At 36.6% G+C, this 21,947-nt stretch overlaps 1 protein-coding gene across 1 annotated transcript in view; it reads left to right on the top strand.

Moving 5' to 3' along the window:
- The window catches only part of LOC105998703 (vomeronasal type-2 receptor 116-like), a 30,553-nt gene extending 11,801 nt beyond the window's left edge, over positions 1–18,752 (top strand). The window contains exons 3-8 of the mRNA XM_013033492.1: positions 7,495–7,551; positions 12,128–12,428; positions 13,487–14,293; positions 15,612–15,839; positions 16,775–16,898; positions 17,830–18,752. Coding sequence (XP_012888946.1) covers positions 7,495–7,551; positions 12,128–12,428; positions 13,487–14,293; positions 15,612–15,839; positions 16,775–16,898; positions 17,830–18,752 — 2,440 coding nt within the window. The remainder of the gene's footprint in view (positions 1–7,494; positions 7,552–12,127; positions 12,429–13,486; positions 14,294–15,611; positions 15,840–16,774; positions 16,899–17,829) is intronic.
- Positions 18,753–21,947: the final 3,195 nt, after the last annotated feature.

Below are 21,947 nucleotides of genomic sequence, written 5' to 3'. Positions count from 1 at the left end.
CGATTTGTTTTTCCCCTTCCCCTCCACAAATTATACCGACATCAAATACAGTGAAAGCAGGGGTTATACTGTGGGGGACTGACATACAAAGCAACAAAGAAATAATCTAATAAATGTGTTAGAAACAATTGCATGAAACAAAAAAAACATTTGAATATATATCTTAGGGTTCATTTCCCTAACATCACCATATCTGAACTTTTCTGCTTGACTCAGATATATACTAGATATTTCAAATAAGGGAAACCATGGGACCTATGTTTTTTTGGGCCTAGCTTACTTCACTTAATACAATTTTTTCCTAGCCTTTCCATTTCCTAACAAATGGGGCAATGTCATTCTTTCTGATGGAGGCATATAATTCCATTGTGCATATATACCAGATTTTCTTGATCCATTCATCTACTGAGGGGCATCTGGGTTGGTTCCATATCTTAGCTGTAGTAAATAGTGCTACAATAATCATAGTAGTGCTCGTAGCTGTAGTGTGGTCTTGTTTGTAAACATTTGGGTAAATGCCCGAAAGTGGGATTGCAGGGTCATAGGGGAGCTCTATGTGGAGTCTTTTGAGGAACCTCCATACTACTTTCCACAGTGGTTGAACAAGTTTACACTCCCACCAACAATGCAGTAAGGTTTCCTTATGTCCACATCCTTTCCAGCATCTGCTGCTTTTAGAATTCTTGATTTTAGCCATTCTAACTGGAGTGAGGTGGTATCACAATGTCGTTTTGATTTGCATTTCTTTTATGGCTAGGGAGGTTGAGCATTTCTTCATGTGTTTATTGGACATCTTTCTTTCCTCTTCAGAGAAGTTTTTCTTTAAGTCATTAGCCCACTTATTTTTTGGGCAGTTGTTTCTTTGAAGATTTGTTGTTGGGGGATTTAATTTTTTGAGTTACAAGTATATTTTAGATATGAGACCCTTGTCCGTTGTATGGCTAGTGAAGATCTTCTCCCATTCCGTCGGCTTTCTATTGATCTTGCTAGCTATGTCTGTCCTTTGCCATGCAGAAGCTCTGCAATTTCATGCAATCCCATTTGTTCAACCTTTCTTTGATTTGTTGTGTTTCTGGGTCTCTATTAAGAAAATTTCAGCCTGCACCAAGGAGACCTAGGGTTTCTCCTATTCCATTCTGTAATGTTTTCAGAGTGTCTGCTTTGACTCCGAGGTCTTTGATCCATTTGGAGTTGATTCTGGTGCGGGGTGATATATAAGGATCTAGTTTTAGTTTTCTACAACTAGTTATCCAATTTTGCCAGCACCATTTACTGAAGAGGCTGTCTTTCTCCATTCTATTTTTTTAGCTCCCTTATCTAAAATTAGTTGGCTATAGGTTTGTAGGTTCATTTCTGGATTTTCAATTCTATTCCATTGGTACTGAGGTCTGTTCATGTGCCAGTACCAAGCTGTTTTGCTTACTTTAGCTTTATAGTAGAGTTTGAAATTTGGTATTGATATTCCTCCAGCACAGTTTTTTCTGTTGAGGATCGTTTTTCCTATTCAGGGTCTTTTATTGTTCCATATGAATTTTTGGATTGGCTCTTCTATTTCTTGAAGAATGAGGTTGTAATTTTGATAGGTATCACATTGAATTTGTAGATAGCCTTGGGAAGTATTGCCATTTTTACGATGTTGATCTTTCCAATCCAGGAGCATGGGAATATTTGTCATTTTCTAAGTTCTGTTTTGATTTCCTTTTTCAAGTTTTTAAAGTTTTCATCATAGAGATCCTTCACATCTTTGGTTAAGTTAATTCCTAGGTATTTTATTTTTTGTGGGGCTATTACGAATGGAGTTGCTTTCCTAATTGATTTTTGAGGGCTAATTTTATACCCTGCTACTTTGCCAAAGTTTTGAATCACCTCCAGTAATTTGGGACTGGAGTCTATGATATTCTATAAACACAAGATCATGTCATCTGCAAAGATGGAGAGTTTTACTTCTTCTTTCCCTATTTAGATCACCTTTATGTTTGCATCTTGTCTTATTGCGGTAGCTAGGCATTCTAATAGTAGATTAAAGAGAAGTGGAGAGAGTGGTCATCCTTGTCTTGTTTCTGAGTAAAGAGGAAATGGCTTTAGTTTTTCACCATTAAGTATAATGCTGGACGTAGGTTTGTTATTTAAAGACTTTATTATATTGAGGAATGTTCCATGGATTCCTAATTTTTTCAGAACCTTCATCATAAAGGGGTGTTGGATCTTGTCAAATGTTTTCTCTGCATCTATTGAGATAACCATGTGGTTCTTATCCTTGCTACTGTTGATGTGATGTATTTTACTAATTGATTTCTGTATATTGAACCAGCTTTGCATCCCTGAAATGAATCCTGTTTGATTATGGTGTATGATTTTTTGTATGTATTGTTGAAGTCGATTGGCCATAATTTTGTTGAGAAGATTTGCATCAATGTTCATCAAAGTAATGGGTCATTAGTTCTCTTTCTTTCATGAGTTCCTGCCTGGTTTCATGTTGAGGGTTATGATGGCTTCATATAATGTGTTTGGTAGTGAACTTGCTCTTTCAATTTCATTGAAGAGTTGGAGGAGTATTGGTGTGAGCTCTGCTTTGAAAGCCTTGTAGAATTCTGCTGTAAAACCATCTGGTGCTGGACTTTTCTTAGATGGGAGGTCTCTTATTGTGATTTCTATTTCAATGCTTTATATGGGCATGTTAAGATGATTTAACTCAGCTTAGTTTAGTTTTGGCATGTCAATATTTGCTAGGAAAAGGTGTATTTCTGCCAAGTTCTCAAACTTATTAGCATAAAGTTTTGAGAAGTATTTCCTTATAATGTTCTGAATCTTGGTTATTTCTATGGTGATATTTCCATTTTCATCTCTGAGTTTATTTATTTGGGTGTGTTCTCTTCTTTTTCTGATAAGATCTGCTAAGGGTCTGTCAATTTTGTTAAGTTTTTCGAAGAACCAACTCTTTGTTTTGTTGATCTTTTTCTATAGTTTCTTTGGATTGTAATTCATTTAATTCTGATTTAATTTTAATTATTTCTTTCCGTCTACTGGATTGGGGTTTATCTTGCTGCTCTTTTTCAAGGAGGTTCAGATGTCTCATTAAATTGTTTGTTTCAGTTCTCTCCAATTTGTTGATGTAGGAACTCACAGATATAAACTTGCCCCTGAGTACTGCCTTTGCTGTGTTACAGAGGAGCAGGTATTTTGTGTGCGCATTTTTGTTGAATATCATGAACATTGGCATTTCCTTTCTGATATCTTCCATGCCATGACCCTCTCGTGATTCAGCAGTGTGTTGTTCAGCCTTCATGTGTTACAGGACTTTCTTTGGTGGCTTTTGGTGTTGAGTTCTAATTTTATTCCCTTGCAGTCTAAGAGAATGCAAGGTATAACTTCAATGTTTCTGAATTTGGAGAAGTTTGCTTTGTGGCCTACAATGTGGTCTATTTTAGAAAACGTTCCATGTGCTGCTGAGAAAAACGTGTATTCTGATGCTGCTGGGTGAAATATTCGGTAGAATTCTGTTAAATCTAGTTGATCTTTGCAGTTGTTTAGATCTGCGGTTTCTCTGTTGAAATTTTGCCGAGTTGATCTATCTAGTTGGGAGAGTGGTTTGTTAAAATCCGCAACAATTAATGTCTTTGGATCTATGTGGGATTTGAGGGAAAGTAGTGTTTCTTGGATAAATTTGGGTTTTCCATTGTTTGGTGAATAGATATTTAGAATTGTAATATCCTCTTGAAGGAGAGATCCCTTAATTAGTATGTAGCAACCTTCTTTATCTCTTCTCTCGAATTTTAATTTGAAGTCTATTTTATCTGATATTAAGATTGCAACTCCCCCCTGTTTATCGGGGCCGTTTGGTTGGTAAATTTTGTTCCAGCCTTTAACATTGAAAATTTTTTTGTTTTTATGGGCAAGCTGTGTCTCCTCTAGGCAGCAGATAGAAGGATCTTGCTTTTTAATCCAACTTTACAGTCTATGTCGCTTAATTGGTGAGTTAAGGCCGTTAATGTTGAGAGATAGGACTGAGAGGTGTTTGGGAGTTCCTGCCATGTAATCCACCTCTTGGGGGCTACACCTACTGGGTTCTTCCTATGGCTCTTGGATTCTCAGTTTGGGTGCAGTTTCTTGGCCTTTATTATGGTCTTGTTGGTTTTCTATTTGTAGGACATCTTTAAGAATCCTTTGTAGGGCTGGTTTGGTGGAGATGTATTGTTTCAATTTTTCTTTGCTATGGAAGATTTTATTTGGCCTTCAGTTATGAAGGAGAGTTTAGCTGGGTACAGAATTCTTGGTTTATAGTTGTATGTCTTTAGGGAATGGCATACATCATTCCAGGCTCTTCTTGCTGTGATTGTCTCTGCTGAGAAATCTGAGGTGATTCTAATTGGTTTCCTTTATAGGTGATTAATCTTTTCTCCTTGACAGCTTTAAGGATCTTTTCCTTGGTCTGAATTGATTCTGTGTGGATTATAATGTGACAGTGGGATGTCCTATTCTGGGCTGGTCTATTTGGAGTTCTAAAAGCTTCTTATATGTGAATAGACCTATCTTTTTGCATGTTTGGGAAGTTTTCTGCTAGGATCCTGTTAAACAAACTTCCTAGACCATTAACTTCTGTTTCTAGGTGCTCCTCTACACACCTTATCCTCAGATTAGGCCTTCTGATGGTGTCTTCCACGTGTTGAATGGATCTATCATATTTCTTGGACTTGTCTTGGATGGTTGTATGTTCTTTCTCTGTAGTATCTAGGCTGTCTTCTATCCCCGAGATTCGATCTTCTGCATGTTCTAATCTGCTGTCAAGACTTTCTACTTTGTTTTTTTATTTCTTTTCCTTCTAATTGGTCATCTTTGATGGCTTCAAATTCTTTGTTGAAGCTTTCTTTTAGATCTTGTATGGACTTCTTTACTTCCTTAATTTGGTGTTCAGTGTTTATTGTCAAATCACTTAGTTGATTGGTTATGGTTTCCTTGGACTCCCATTCCTTCCGTTGGGTTCCATTCAGCATTCCCTTTGTGGTCTCCCTGACTTCCTTCAGCTCTTTGTTAATGGATTCCATGAATGCCTTTAGTGATCTTTGTGTATTCTCTTCCTCCTCTCTCAATTCCTGTATTACTCTTTGCTTAGCTTCCTCTAGTTCATTGTATTCCTGTAGTTCTCCTTGAGTGCTCTCAGCATGCTCACGCCATTCCTACCTTTCTCTTTGAGTGTTCTCAAGCTTCTCGTACAGCTTGTATCAGTTTTTGAGTAACTTCCTCAAGGTTATGATATTCCTGTATTAATCTTTGTTTTCCTCCTCTATGTCCTTATCATGCTAATACAGAGTCCTTTGTATGTTTTCAATCTTTTCATTTCTCATGTTTACCAGCAGTGTTTGTAGAGGTATTTGCGAGCTCTCCTCTGGTTTATTCATTATCTGTTATGTCTCCTGATTTTCATGAGTGGGAGTTGCGATACCCGGACTTGCCATTTTTCTTGTGTCTTTCCTGCTTACTATGCCCAATTGGGATGAAAGTAACACCAGTTTTGTGCTACAACTCTGTCTTAAGGCAAGCATCACCCAAAGTCTTTAGTTGCATAGTCAAAAGTCTGCAGTTACAATCTAGTTCAACAGATATATCTATTCAACATCAAAACAACTATACGTTAATGGGCTACGAACCGCAAAGAAGAATTTGGAAGACCAGAAATTATTAGGGTTAGGGAGAGATGTGGGTAAAAATAGGAGTAGAGTGATGTGGGAAGGCTCAGGGAAAGTAAACTTAACTAAGTCCTGATCTTAAAGCAGGAAATAGGTTGAATAGGATGAAAGTAGAGTGTGAAAAAAAGAAGAAAGAGAAACAAAAAAAGAAACAAGAAAAAATAGAAAAGCAAAAATTAAAAATTAAAATGTGTAATGCTTAAAAATTATGCTGAAATATAAACGATATATTCAGAGAAAAATGTGTATATATTGAGTGAAGGGGAGGCATATAAAGGCGATGTGGAAAAGTAAAAAATAAAAATGCTTAAAATATTATATAGGTGTAAAGACGTAGTACAGCTATTAAGGAATTTAAGTCTTAAGTGTGTATACAATGGGGAGTAAGGTCTAAAAATCAACTACGGTTATATCTGAGGATGTGCAGAACAGCAACTAGGTCACACAAAGAAGAACGAAAGAGAAGAAAAGGTGAAAAGAAAGAGAAAGAAAGAGAAAAAAGATGAGAAGTTCAGTAGAGCTAAACAAAAAAACAAAAAAAGGTTTTTTTGGAAGTTTTTAAAATTTCTATTATTATTATTATTATTATTGTGAAATACCGTACAGAAGGATTACAATTACATAGGCAAGGTTATGTTGAAAAATGAACTTTATGACTTTGGTGCGGGGGGAGGCTGGAGGTAGCAGGGAGGATTGGGTGACGGGACAGGGGAGGATGGGAAGGGTTGGGAAGGGTAAACAAAGGAGGAGTCTACAATGCTTGATAGGAAATGTACTCATTATCTTGCCCATGTAATTGTAACCCCTCTGTACAGTGTATTCACAATAAAAAAATAAAAAAGTTTTTGTAAAAGAAAAAAAAAGAAGGAAAAACGCACACACACATATACCCCTAAAATAAAAATTATAGGAGGACAAAAAAATTACTAGAATACAATTTTTTAAGGTAAAAATTAAAAATTATAAAAAGTTTTAGGAAAAGAAATTTTTTTATAAAAGGTACAAAAAAAAGTTCTTTGATTTTTTGGGGGGAGGGGTATCTCCCTGTTGTCCGTAACCAGCCTCTTTTTGGAGTCTCTGGTCTGCTTCTGGTGTTTGATTTTCCTGTGGCTTGGTTGGTTACTTAAGTCAGTTTGTTTGAGCAGGCAGAAAAATGCTCTACTTTACCCAGGATTTTGTGATCCTCCTCCCAGGCTAGTTCAATGGGAGGGAGATCTGCGTTGAGTATCACAAAAGAGAGAGATGGCTGTTTCCTCAAGTTTATAGATGCTGTGATGAAGCTGAGTACTGGGTAGAGTTGAGGCCTTTCAGTAAACTGTAGCTTTACCCTGAAGGGCTAGCTTCTCAGGGTTTATGTTTACTGAGTTTCAATTGATTGTCAGGGCTGTTGTAGGGAGGGGCAGCCTCTGGCTCTGTTTGCCCAGTGAAGAAAGCTTCTCCTGGGGCTTGTGGCCTGAGCCGGGTGACTTTTCCCTGAGTTAGTCTGGCAGGTCAGATTAGGTTTTTGTGACCTGCTAAATGACTCTAGTTTTCTTCCAAGGCCTGAGTTGGAGGTAGCAGCTCAGCCGGGCCTTCAAAGATGTAGATCTCTGGTAGTGGGTGGGGGAGGTGTGGCCTTCCCTCCTCTGCTCCCTGAGAAGGAGTGAGGACATCTGGCTTCTACTCACATCGAGTCTTGGTTCCTCAGCCGTCTCTGGTCTGTGAACTGCAGGATGGAGATGTCTGCTTCTTGTCGGTTCTTGCTGGTGTTGAGTAGAATCTGTTCACTAGCCGCATCTGGCTCCTTTGTCCCGGACTCTCTGTGTTGCAGGTATGGCAGCTACAGCTGCAGCCACAACCACCACTGCCGCCACAGTGGCGGCTGCTGGCAAGTGCTCAGATCTGTCACCTTGTCTGGATTTTCCCTCTCTAGCCTAACTCTCTGTACTGTGATGGCACACTTGGTGTCATTCTCTGGCTTAGGACTGTTCACTGGAACACTAAAACTGCTTTCTATGTGAGAGCTTGTTTAGCCTCCAGCTTCTCCTCTGCCATCTTCCTGGAACCTCTATTTTGTATTTTAATGCTATTTCTAATGCAGCGGCTTTTCTGATTTCAGCTTTGTTGTCTTATTAATGAAATGGTATTGATTATTGTGGGTTGATTTTATATCTGGCTATTTTTGGATCAACTCCATAGGCTATGGAAGGAGATTTTTGGGTCCCTCAACTATGGGATCCTATCATATGTACCAAGAGATGGTTTTTCTTCTTTCCATATTTGGATTCCCTGCGTGGTTTTCTCTTGCCTATTTCACTTGCTAGGAATTCCAGTACTATGTTGAAGAGAAAAGAGGGAGCATATCCTTCTCTTATTCCTGATTTTAGGGGAAATGCCTTTAGTTTTTTACCAATAAGCATAACACTGATTATAGGTTTCTCATACACACCCTTTCTTAAACTGAGGAATGGCCCATGGATCCTAGGTTCTACAGAACTTTTATCATAATGAAGTGTTGGACCTTGTCAAAGGCTTTTTCTGCATCTATTGAGATGATCATCTGTCTGTTGTCCTTGCTTCTGTTGATCTGTTGTAATTTGTTAATTAACTTACATGTTAATCCACCTTTGCATCCCTGAGATAAATCCTGTTCAATCATCACATATGATATTCTTGATCATTTTCTGAATTTTGTTGAGGAGTGTTGCAACAATGTTCATCAAGGAGATAGGTCTAAAATTCTCTTTCCTTGATGTGTCCTAATCTAATTTGTCCTAATGATGATGGCTTCATAGAGTTTGGTGATGTTCCTTCCCTTGCTAGTGCATTGAAGAGTTTGAGGATTATTGGTGATAATTCTCTTCAAAAGTCTTACATAATTTGGTTGTGAGGTCATCAGGTCTTGGGCTTTTCCTGAAAGGTCAGTTACTTCCAATTCAATCTCATTGCTGGTGCTTGGTCTGTTTATTCATTTTATGTCTTCCTGATTCAGTTTGGGTATATTTATTTTGTATAAGAATATATCCATTTCTGCCTGATTATCATATTTGTTGCTATAGATGCTTATAAATTATTTCCATAGAATATTCTGAATTTTGCTTGGATCTGTGGTGATTGCCCCTTGTAATCTCTAATATTACTTATTTGAGTGGCTTTTCTTCTTTTATATCATTAAATTTGTTAATTTTGTGAAGTTTGTTAATTTTTTTCAAGTAACCATCTTTTGGTTTTCCAGGTTCTCTGTATGTTTTTTAAGTTTCTAATTCATTTAATTCTGCTCTAATTATATTCTTCTGTCTACTGGTTTTGGGTTAGTCTTGCTCTGGTTTGTTTAGAAGCTTGAGTTTCATCATTAGGGTATTGATTTGAGATTTTTCTTATTTGTTGATGCAAGCATATATGGATATAAAATTTCCTCTGATTACTGTCTTGCTGTTTTCCACAGTAGTTCATATTTTGTGTCTTCATTTACTTTGAATCCTAAAAATGATTAAATTATACTTCTTATCTCTTTGATGAGCTACTGATTCTCAGCAATGAATTATTCTGTTTCCATGAGTTTGAGTATTTTCTGTGGTGGTTTCTGCTGGTGAGGTCTATTTTATTATGTTATGATTTGACATGATACGTGGTACAGATTCTTGTGTGTGTGTGTGTGTGTGTGTGTGTGTGTGTGTGTATGTGTGTATTTGGTCGATGGTGGGCTTCAACTCTGCCTGGGTGCAGTCCCTCAGCTCTTCAGCTAAGGCTAGCGCTCTATCACTTGACGAACTGCACCATTTCTGGCTTTTTCTGTTTATGTGGTGCTGAGCAATCGAACCCAGGGCCTCATGAATGTAAGGCAAGCACTCTACCATTGAGCCACCTTCCCAGCCCACTTATCATCATCTTATGTGGTCATATGTACATAGCTTTTGACTTCTTCTGCTTGTCTCAGACATATACTAGTTATTACAAATAATGGAAACCATGGGACCCATGGGACCCATGTTTCTTTGGGCCTGGTTTACTTCACTTAATATAATTTTTCCAAGCCTTTCCATTTCCTAGCAAATGGGGCAGTGACATTATTTTCTGATGGAGTCATAGAATTCCATTGGGTATTTATATATATCTATCTATATATATGTACATAAATAAACTTAATAGAACAAACATTTTTACTTTTGGGAATTCTGTACCATTTACTGAATTGCCCAAACACTATATATATATATATATATATATATATATATATATATCACATTTTCTTGATCCATTCATCTACTTAGGGGCATCTGTGTTGGTACCATATCTTAGGTATGGTAAATAATGCTGTGATAAACATAGTTTTGCTGGTAGCTTTAGTACAGCCTTGTTTGTAATCATTTGGGTATATGACCAAAAGTGGGATTCCCAGCCCCACTGATGTATATACATACATATATATATATATATATATATATATTGGGGGGGTTGGGTGGGTCGCAGGGCTTGAACTCTGGGCTTGGGTGCTGTCCTTGTGCTCTTCAGCTCAAGGTGAGTGCTCTACCGCTTGAGCCACAGCACCACTTCTGGTTTTTTAGTGGTTTATTGGAGATAAGAGTCTCACGGATATTTCTGCCTGGGCTGGCTTTGAACCGTGATACTCAGATCTCAGCCTCCTGAGTAGCTAGGATTACAGATGTGAACCACTGGTGTCAGGCTCATGTATATTTTTATTGTTCATTAATGATTCTGTCTTTGGGACTGAAAAATGTACTTTAGTATTTCTTGTAGGAAAGGTCTATTGGAGATATATTCCAATTTTTTAAATGAATTTATAAAACACTGTTTTCTACTATAATGGATTTTTATATGTATTTTTATTGTGAAAATACTTTACAGAGGGGTTACAATTTCATGAGCACGATAATGAGTACATTTCTTTGTTGCCTTCTCCTTTGTTTTTTTCGTACCATCCCTTCTCTCCCACTTTGACAACTACATTTCTCCTCTTCCCCCGGAGATATATTCTCTTAACTGTGCTTGTGTGGGAAAACCTTTATCCTGCCTTCACTTCTAAAGGATAACTTTCCTAGGTACAATACTCTTGATGGATAACTTTTATATTATATTATCTTCAGTACTAAAGAGATCTCCTGCCATGCTCTCCCGACTGCTATGGATTCTACTGAGGAGTTAGCTGTTAAAGAAACAGGGCACACCTATGTTATAGGTCCCATTTATTTTCCAGTCTAGGAATCTTCTCTGTATATATATTTCACGTGTGAGAGCTTGATCATAAGACATGTGCTGTTGATGCTATAGTCCAAAAATTGATTACCCTTTCACCTTTAGGTATCTTACATTGTAATCTTGTCTACATTAGGAAATTTACATTCTGTCACTACTTAATAGAACAAGCATTTTTACTTTTGGGAATTCTTTACCATTTACTGAATTGCCCAAACACTAATATTTGCTTATAAAAATACCATTGTCAATATTTAACAAGACGTTTTCCATATGACTTCATTCTTGCTTTAGTTTACTACTCCATAATTATATGTTCAATCAGCTTTTTTGAAGCTTACTTTTTTTTCTTCTGTTTAGAAGATGTCATGATAGGCTTCCATTGTGATAATTGTGATAATTTCACACATGCCTGTGCAGAAAGTTTATGTTGAATAAATTTGCCTTTTATTTGTATTTCCATTTGCATCAATTGTTTCCTTTTTTAAACAATATGCGTTGATGTCATTATATCAATTTCTTTATAATGTACACAAACAAACACATACTTACACACACAGACATGTCATTGAAAAAGAAAGAAATGTACTTTACTCCTCTGTGGTCTTCTCTATGCTTTCATTTTTGGTTCCTGAGTCTAAATACATTGGGAAGAGTATAATGATCACTGTATTTTTCCATGGTGCCCTTGGAAGTGGGATTTCAATGTAAAGATTGCTTAAAATTCTCATTTCTCTTGTCAGAGGTTCCTCTCTCTATAATGAATTTGTTGGAGTCAGATGCATCTCTTTTGTTGCAAAAATAGGAATAAAATTCTCTTAATTGATATTTGATCTCTTGTTTTGTTGATATTTCAGGAAGAGCTCTTCCATATGCTAGGTCTATGAGCAGGGTTTGCAGTAGAATCTTCCTTCAATAATACTTTGCTTCTGAAAGTTGCTCTTAAAATGAACATTTGTTAGTTAACCTGGCCTGCAATATAAACACATAACATAATCTGGGACACTCAAATAGAAGATTTATTTTTTTTACAACATGTTGAACTAATTAAGATAAAGGCAACAGAATATGTGATGTCTCATGAAAGCCTAATCCATGTTTAATGGATAACAGATTTTTCTTGTGCACATGTTGTAGTGAGGAAAAAGCAAGCTTAAATAAGCTTTTGAATCTCATTCACGCCAAATAACCTTCTTTGATCAAAGTCATAATTTTTGAAATACTCCTAAATTTCTATGCTCATTATGCAGGTTTATCTTCAAGAACTATCAGCTTGTTTTGGCCTTGGCTTTTGCTATTGAAGAGATCAACAATAACCCTGAACTTTTACATAACTTGACTCTGGGATTTGATATCTATGATGTTTACTTCAAAGCTTGGGCAGTATTTAAGAACCCCTTCAGTTGGCTCTTTGGGAAATACAAGATTCCAAACTACTCTTGTAGAAGAGACAGCAAGTCTATAGCAGTACTAACAGGACCATTAGGAATAAGATCTTCCCACATTGGGACACTGCTGGAACTCTACAGATTTCCACAGGTGAAGGTGGATGTGGTGGGGGAATATAAAAATGTCAAATTTGGTGCTATTCCAGGCGTTAGAAGAGAGTAAGAGCCTGGATTTATGAACCTATCAAATTTTGTGGTATCGAAGAGTAAGTACTCAAAGATAGGTGGATATATATATATATATATATATATATATATATATACACACACACATATATTCCCACTGTTTAGAAAATGTTTCAAGTCTTATCAATAATTAAAAATCAGAAAGTGCAAAAGATTTTGAAGTGTGCATATATGCAGAGCAGGGTACTGGTGACTCACAATTGTAATCCCAGGTATTCTGTAAACTTTTTCCTCCAATTAACTAGAAAAACAAGTAAATAAGTGTGTGTCTTAAGTGGTAGAGCACCAACCTTGAGGACAAAAGCCTGGGTTTATGTCCTTGTACTGGAAAGCATGTGCACACACACACACACACACACACCCACACACACACACACACACACACATGCATACAAGGTAAGTTAAATGAAATGTTAAGAATTATAAAGGAGAAATGTGTTCTTTCATATGAGAAAGCTACATCTAAAATATGAACATACCCTATGAAATAAATATGGAACACATATTTAGCCATTTACGTATACACATGCTTAATTGGGACTAAAGTATGGCATATATAGGTGTAGAATTCCATGGAGTAACCCTTTCTGATCTACTGAATATTAAAATATGTATACCAGAAAGCTGAAGCACATCTTTACTGAGGGGGTTAGGTGTTATGGGATAAAGCAGAAGAATAGAGAATGGATGGGTGGGAAAAACATAATATTAAATGTACAAATGTGAAAATAGAATTAAGAAAAGCAGGGAATTGGTTGGGTTGATAGACATGGGAGTAGTTAATGGAAATGGTGACAAGAACAAGAGATATCCAAATAAATTGATATTTTGTACAAATATTGAATTTTTCCCCCAAACTAAAACATAAATCTACTTTTCACCTACTTCAACTGGTTCTTAATATACTTCAGGATTAAGATTGTGATGAATGACAATCTTCTTATTCATGGAGCATCCAATGTTCTTTCCATTTAGTTTACTTTTGGGCCTTTTGATCATGCCCTCAGTGACCATAACAAGTTTCCTGCTCTCTATCAGATGGCCTCAAAGGACATATCAATAGCCACTGCCATGGTCTCCTTACTGCTTCACTTCAGCTGGAATTGGGTGGGACTGTTGACCTCAGATGATGAGAATGGTTTGTGGGTTCTTGTTAAATGGAAAGAAGAAATGGCCAAGAACAAAGTTTGTGTAGCCTATGAGCTAGTGATCTCAAGCAAAACCGTCTCACAGATGTTCAAATTAATGGCAGTTTATACTCAGATGAATAAATCTTCAGCAAATGTCCTCATGATATATGGTGATAACGAGTCACTACTAGATTTAATTATGTGTATTGAGCAACTTTTACTAAAAGGAAAAGTTTGCATCATGAACTTACAGTGGGATTTAACCTTAAGAAAGAATCGTTTCATGCTAGGTTCATTCCATGTACCTCTCATTTTTTCACACCATCATGCAGATGTTTCTGGATTCACAGATTTTATCAAGGCAGTTAATCCTTCCAAATACCCAGAAGACTTTCTTCTTGCTAAGCTGTGGTTTGTGTCTTTTAATTGTTCTGATTCTGAGTCTGACTGTGTAACATGGGACAATTGTCTTCATGATGCCTCGTTGGATTGGTTGCCTGGATATATTTTTGACAGGACTCTGTCCGGAGAAAGTTATCATATATACAATGCTGTGTATACTGTGGCCCAGGCTCTCCATGAGATGCTTCTTCATCAAACAGAAGTTCAAACAATGGGAAGTAGTAAAGAGACAGTGCCTTCCCCTGCACAGGTAATTTCTTCTATATTTCAGTACATACACCACAAGCAAAGACACTTCTTAGAGGGTTTCTTACTGTATAAAATTAAATATTTCAGGTATTTTTCAAAACCCAGTTAATTATGGGTGAAAGTTTGGTGAGGAACTCTGTACATGTGTTCATTGCTCTTAAGAAAAAAAACAGGCCAGATCAGTAACAAGGATAAAATATATACCATGTATATATATATATATATATATATATATATATATATTATAAATACATATGCATACATACATATATGTATTTTGTATTTAGTGTTAGAAACCAGTAAGGTATATCTTTGCCTGTCTTTGAGCTTGAGCTCAGGGCCAGGATGCTGACTCTGTCTTTTTGTGCTCAAGAATAGTACTCTATCACTTGAGCCATAGCAGTAGAAGTACTGTCATTTTCTGAGTGGTTTATTGAAGATAAGTGTCTCATGGATTTTTCTCTCTCCTCTGGCCCCAAATAATGATCCTCAAATCTCAGCTTCCGGAGAAGCTAGGATTACAAGATTACAAATGTGAGCCACCAACACTTGGCTTATGAATTCATTTAATTACACATAACCTTAACATGCTCAGAGCTAATGTTTTCAAAACTGTAAATTCAGGTTTTCCCTGGATTACTTCAGTAATTTCAAAGGATGACCTACTGAACAGCAATTTTTTATTGTGAAAATACCATAGAGAGGGGTTACAATTACACAGGCAAGGTAATGAGTACATTTCTTGTCAAGCATTGGTGCCTCCTCCTTTGTTTCCCCTTCGCATCCCTTCCCATTTACCCCCCCCACTCCCACTCCCTCCCATACCTCTTCTCCCCCTTTTCCCACCTCTTCCCTTGGCCAAAGTTGTAAAGTTCTTTTTTCGACATAACGTCTTGTACATCTCATTGTTGCAATGGGTTCATCTCTATCCCTATTTAAACAATTTGAACAGCATTTTTATGGATATTTTTCATTAGTCATCTAGTTTCATTCAACTTTGGCATAAAAAGTTTAGCAAGCTCAAACAATAATTCATAAAAGCAATGTAGGTAAGTAACTGAAAAATTGTCTTATTCATGGGTATTTACCTGGTATTGGTTTTTCTGGAAAAAGGCATTCTCCTCCTTTTCTGAGTGATGAGGATGCAGGAAGTTTACGTTTATTCCTCCATAGATTTTATTCTGGAATACTTCATTGCTTTCTGTGCTATTCTTGAATTCAAAATCAGAGATTAAAGGCAATCAGGAGTTTTTGTTAGCTCATTTTTTCTGTGTTAATTCTGGGATGCATTTCCCCATATGATGATGTGTCTCTTTTAGTTGCACCCTTTTATAAAGAATATCCAATTTTACAATCCTGTTGGAGATCAAGTGATTTTGGATGAGAAAAGTAAATTAGAGCCAGAGTATGATATTCTGAACATTTGGAATTTTCCAGAAGGTCTTCAACTTACAGTGAAAGTAGGAAAGTTTTCTCTATATGCTCTCCATGGTAATCAACTATCTTTATCTGAAGATATGGTAGAGTGGGCCATAGGAAATACAGAGGTGAGTTTGGTCTAATCATAATGATTTTAAGGACACACACAATAAGCAAAAGTCACCCTTGAAATTAATACCTGGTTGAGTGCCAGCTTTCTCCCATAATCCTAGTGACTCAAATATGTGAGATCTGAATATCATGGTTTAAAGTCAGCCAAAACAGGAAAATTTGGACTTATCTACAATGGACCACCAAAAATCTGGAAGTGGAGCTCTATGACTCAAGTGGTAGAGTGCTAACCTTGAGCATAAAACTGAAGACCAGTGCCCAGTCCTTGAATTCAAACTCTGATCAGCACCAAACGTATTACATGTGTTTGTAAATGTTGACTTATAATATTATCATAAAATATAAATTATACATTCCAAATATATTTCTATTACTCTGATAGAATACGTGAAGAATCACTTTATGTGGTTGAGAGGTTTCTTTTGCTCCCTTCTGTGGATGGAGGTTTCATTCAATGGTTAATTGACTTGCTACTTGGGTATCTTTGGTGAGAGTAATCATTGAATGTGCATGTGAAAAGTTTCTCTTCATGGCCACTGGAAAATGAAGAGGAAGATATAATGGTCCTGGGCTTCATATAACACTCTAAAAGGGAGGTCTCCTCCTTGCTCTTCCCCATGTCACAGACGAGTAAGAGACAACATATAATGACATGAATTCAAGGAAATTCCATAGGGCTGTGTACTAGATATTACTTTCTCACCATCACTTTTAGCCTCTTAAAGAACCCATACCTTTCAATAATTCAACAGGCTAGAAAACATGGTTGTAGCACATAGCTTTTGGGAACCATGGAATATGGAATCGATAACAGAATTTAATTAATCAACTTCACTTACCTGCATAGAAACATTATGCTCATTAATACAATTCTTTAAAACAATGGGCTTTTTGGAGTGTTAGTTACTGACACAGACCTGATTTTCGTCAGACTCCTCACTCTGCCTGCAGTGACAGTTGTGGTCCTGGATTCAGGAAATCTCCTCAAGAGGGAAAGGCTGATTGTTGTTTTGATTGTAATCTTTGCCCAGAGAATGAGATTGCTAATGGGACAGGTGAGTTCATGACTTATGAAGAAATTTTTCATCTCTCCGTTGTTTTCCTCAATCCAACCAAGGCAGTGCAAAAGTAGATTTAGGACTAACAAGCCTGATTTCTTCTCTGTGTTAATAATTAAATTTTAGGAAATAGTTGTATTGCTAGTTGAAGCATGGCAGATCAGGGCTTTTAGTTACATCTTTTAGTAATCTTTTCTGGTCTAGGGCAGGCAAAGTAATCTCCAGGAATCTGTTTTATCACTAATAATTAAGACAAGTGTAAACTCTAACATGAAACTAAACATGTCATATTGAGAACAGTGATCATCTTGAAAATTACATTTTGTCCACACAGAAAACATGTATCTAGCATAACTTCATTTTTCTCTACCCAGAACTGCTCATGGCACAGAGCAAGAGCTCAGAAAGGGGGATTCAGTTTATGAAAGGAACATGACTACAGAGTGTCCAAGAGTGGTTTCTCTGTACCTACTGTTTCATAGATGAGTTGAAGCAAGGAATACAATTAAATGAACTCAAGAACAGTGCCACAAGAACAAAATTAATGTTTTACAGAGATGTGTAGGGAATTGTAAGCTGCGTTTTACAATTTTTAACAGGATTACAGAAATGTGCTAACTGCTAGTAACTATGAACAAAAGTGTAGAAAATTGTTATTAGAAGTTTGGAATACCCCCAAATAGCACATGATCAATACTTGTGATAGTCCTTGAAGGGAAAAAAGCTGAATAAAAAAGCCTGAATAATGAAGAAGTTGGAAATGGGAGGAAGTTATGGTTTAGAAAAGAAGAAAAATGATTTTGTGACATTCAATGCTGGCACTATGGTAGATTATGTTAAGATTACACCTAAGTAAACAATTTGCTAATATCTTTGAAGAAAAGGAAGTTCAAACCAAGAAGTAATGGTAATTTACACTTCTTATCAGATATGGACCAGTGTGTGAAGTGTCCAGATCATCAGTATGCTAACACACAGAGAACCCAGTGCCTCCTGAGAGCTGCAAGTTTCCTGGCTTTTGGAGATCCTTTGGGCATGGCTCTGGCCTGCATGGCTCTTTGCTTCTCTATGCTCACTACTCTTGTTCTTGTGATGTTTTTGAAACACCATGACACTGCCATTGTCAAGGCCAATAACAGGGCTCTCAGCTACATCTTACTCATCTCCCTCATCTTCTGTTTTCTCTGTTCCTTGCTGTTTCTTGGCCAACCCAACACAGTCACCTGCATTCTGCAGCAAACTGCCTTTGGTATTGTGTTCACTGTGGCTGTTTCCACAGTGTTGGCCAAAACAGTGACTGTGGTTCTGGCCTTCAAAGCCACTTCCCCAGGGAGAAGGATGAGGTGGCTGCTGGTATCTGGAACTCCTAACTTCATTATCCCTATCTGCACCCTCATCCAGGTGACCCTCTGTGGACTCTGGCTGGGAATCTCTCCTCCATTTGTGGACACAGATACCCACTCTGAATATGGCCACCTCATCATCCTGTGCAACAAGGGCTCTCTCACTGCCTTCTACTGTGTCCTGGGCTCCCTGGGCTCCTTGGCCCTGTGCAGCTTCATTGTGGCTTTTCTGGCCAGGAACCTGCCTGACACCTTCAATGAGGCCAAGTTCCTGACCTTCAGCATGCTGATGTTCTGCAGTGTGTGGGTCACTTTCCTGCCTGTCTACCACAGTGCCAAGGGGAAGGTCATGGTGGCTGTGGAGGTCTTCTCCATCTTGGCCTCTGGTGCAGGGCTCCTAGGCTGCATTTTTGTTCCAAAATGTTACAACATCTTGTTAATGCCAAATAGAAATCCCCTGCCTGGCTTTAGGGATAAAAGACATAGTAGAAGAAATAAGCCTTCTTAAGATTGAACTCATGTTTGATTGTTATGTAGAAGGTCTGAATTAAATCGTTAACAACTTTCCATTCTTATATTCATTTGTATGATGAGATTTTTAACTCAGAGAATAAGGGTTGATTTTTTATTTTTTTAGTAGTCTTAATCTCAAACATTGGTAATCACCATTTAAATGAGAAGTTTATCAATGATTTTTGGTTCTTCCTATTTAATCCGCACTTAATCCTATTATCCTCTCAAGTTAGTGTCTTTTCCCTATTGTCTTTCACAATCACTTTTCTAAATTTTTAAGTATATTAACTTCCTGTCTGCACACTACCATGTTGCATAATCCTCTAATGTATTTCATTAGTTTTTTTCATTTTTAATATTGTCCTTACAGATTGTTTTGTTCAATACTTGTATATTCCTAATCACGTATTTTCCTTTTGTAATAATCCAGCTTCTCTTTCATGGGATGTTTCTGTCTGTCTCTGTCTTGTTCTGGCCTTTGGCCACTTTCCTCCTTCTCTCTCCTCCTTCCTCTCTCTTTTCTTTTCTCCTATATCTTTTGGAACAGATTATATAAGGTAAAAATGCACTTAATTTAAGATTACAATATGTATTTTTTTTTACTTTTCTCTAAAGATTAAAGTTGTAATGCATAGTGATTTGCTCCTCCATGGTTGGAGATATCTTTCAACTTATTGTTGTTGAATCAGTTTTTATTTATATTTATTAACATTACTTCTTGTAATATTATCACTTCCTAATAAAATATAAATGTTGAAACATGCACATTTTTCTGTCACATTTCAAATCTCTTAATTTGACAGGGAAATCATCACTATAGTTTCAAATAGGTTGACTAAGTAGGTTCTATACTATCTTTACATAATCACATATTTAAAACATATAAACCCAATAACATTCATTTCTTATCTCTTCCAGTGTTTATTACATGTTTCTTCTGATATTAATTAAATTTATCTATGCATGCTTAATCTCTGGTTTTAGACTCTCCCTTAGCTTTTTCACTTAAAACTGCTTTATCACTGCAGCCACAGTTACATTTCTAGCTCTTTGGTCTTTAATTGGAAATAAGAATCTCATGTACTTTCTTTCCGCTTCTCACATTTGCATTTCTAACATATAATGACTATGGAACTGACTAGAGATTTCTATTAGTTAAATTTTACTTGAAAATGTAACAGTGTATTGGTAACAAATTATTGTATGTTCTTTTGAGGGCATGCTGTGTAACAAATGAAAATATAATTAACTTTCCAACTTCCTCAACATGTTAATATGATCAAAATATTCATCAGTTTCTATTTTGTTTTTGTCTCTCTATTTATTTTACGAATTCCATTAATAGGGTTGAGTTTATACTTTGAGTAAAATACTGAACCCTCATTTTGTGATGTGAAGTTTTGGGGAGAATATTTGCTTTTAGTGCTTTAGCATAGTATTTTGTGTTTCTTGCTAATTTCTTCTTAGTTGAAATTTCAGTAAACTTACACAACACTTTTTATCTTAAATGAATTAATGAAGAGAATGTACACGTGGATGACTTGATGTTTTGAAGAAAGAGTGGATGGATGTCAGACATGAAGGAAGTTAATGAAACATAAAAAAGAAGTTCATGGATAAATATAAGGACAGAGACAGGAAGAAGGGAAGAAGGAAAATGTATCCTGATGATTTTTTTCTTTCTGTGCTATAATAAAATTTTAAACATAAAAAATAGGCTGGATTTAGACCATGAGTCATGGTTGTCCCATTTTGTTTTTATTTGTGTCTGTGCATTTGTGTGTGTGTGTGTGTGTGTGTGTGTGTGTGTGTGTGTGTAGGGGTGGTTATAGGGGACAAATGACATCTGAAAAAAATTATCCAAATTTATGTTACTTGCAAAAGGTTTTAGGTAGATTGTATCAAAACATTAGGAATTTCATATGCATGAAGGCCATTTAGATAGTTTAAATATATTAGAGGAAATAAAAAGTTTTGGATAACGATGTGTCTGATCTCAAAAGACTATATGCCCATATAAAACTCCCATACAAAAACCTAAAAATTTAAAGTAATACAAAATATTTAAAAGTCAACATACTTCAAGTTTGAAAAATAACTTCTGCTTGGCCCAAAACTATTTTTTAATCCAATAAGATAAAGGAAACTGCCAGCCACCGGTTTTTCACATCTGTAATCCTAACTACTGGAGAGACTGAGATCTGAGGATCACGGTTTGAAGCCAGCTGGGCAGGGAATGTCGTGAGACACTTATCTCCAATTAACCACCAGAAAACTGGAAGTGGCATTGTGGCTCAAGTGTTAGAGCACCAGCCTTGAGTTAAAGAGCTCAGGGATAGTGCCCAGGCCCAGAATTCAAGCCCCACAACCAACAAATAATATATATAAACAAAACTGAAGATGACCAACACTTGACTTTCAAATGTTGGCTTTACACAAAATATACCTTGGATTCAAAACCAAAACTTTATGATGAAAAATATATCTTTGAAGTAAGAAATTGGGTAAGAATCAGAAAATGGAAAGACTTCTTGCATTCAATGATTGGCAGAATTAAAATGGTTATATTCAATGCTATTACACTATATTCAATGCTAGTCCTCTGAAAATTCCAGTGCATGTTTTTTGCAGGAAAAGAAAAATCAATCCTGAATCAAAAATGAACAAGTCTGACAAGCAATGTCTTTATAAATTACCTTACTTATGTAACTGTAACCCCTTTGTACATCACCTTGACAATAAAATAAACACCAGTGGTAAACATCTATAATACTAGTTGGGAATATAAATATTCGTGTCTGAATCCAAGCCTGGCCAAAATGTTTATGGGATGCATTACTTCGATGGGGTGGCAGATATCTTTCATGCCAGCTCTGAAAGAGGTAGAGAATGAGGGCATCAGAGATTCAGTTCCGTCCTGTGCAGATGTTAGTTTCAACAGGGGTGCATGCTTGTAAACAAAGGTATGATGGTAATGGAAAAAATATTGAAATTCATTTGGTTTCCCAAATAAGAAATGAAAACTTATCACAAAAATACAGAGTATGAGCTGGGTGTTGGAGGCTCATGCCTGTAATTCTAGCTACATGGGAAGCTGAGATGTGAGGATTGGGGTTCAATGCCAGCCCAGACAGAAAAGTCTGTGAGACTCTTACCTCCAACAAACTACCAAAAACCTGAAAAGGTGTGA

The sequence above is a fragment of the Dipodomys ordii genome, unplaced genomic scaffold (genome assembly GCF_000151885.1).
Source record: "Dipodomys ordii isolate 6190 unplaced genomic scaffold, Dord_2.0 Scaffold171, whole genome shotgun sequence".
NCBI lineage: Eukaryota > Metazoa > Chordata > Mammalia > Rodentia > Heteromyidae > Dipodomys > Dipodomys ordii.
The sequence above is the reverse complement of the archived record's forward strand: the minus strand, read 5'-3'. Positions and strand labels throughout refer to the sequence as shown.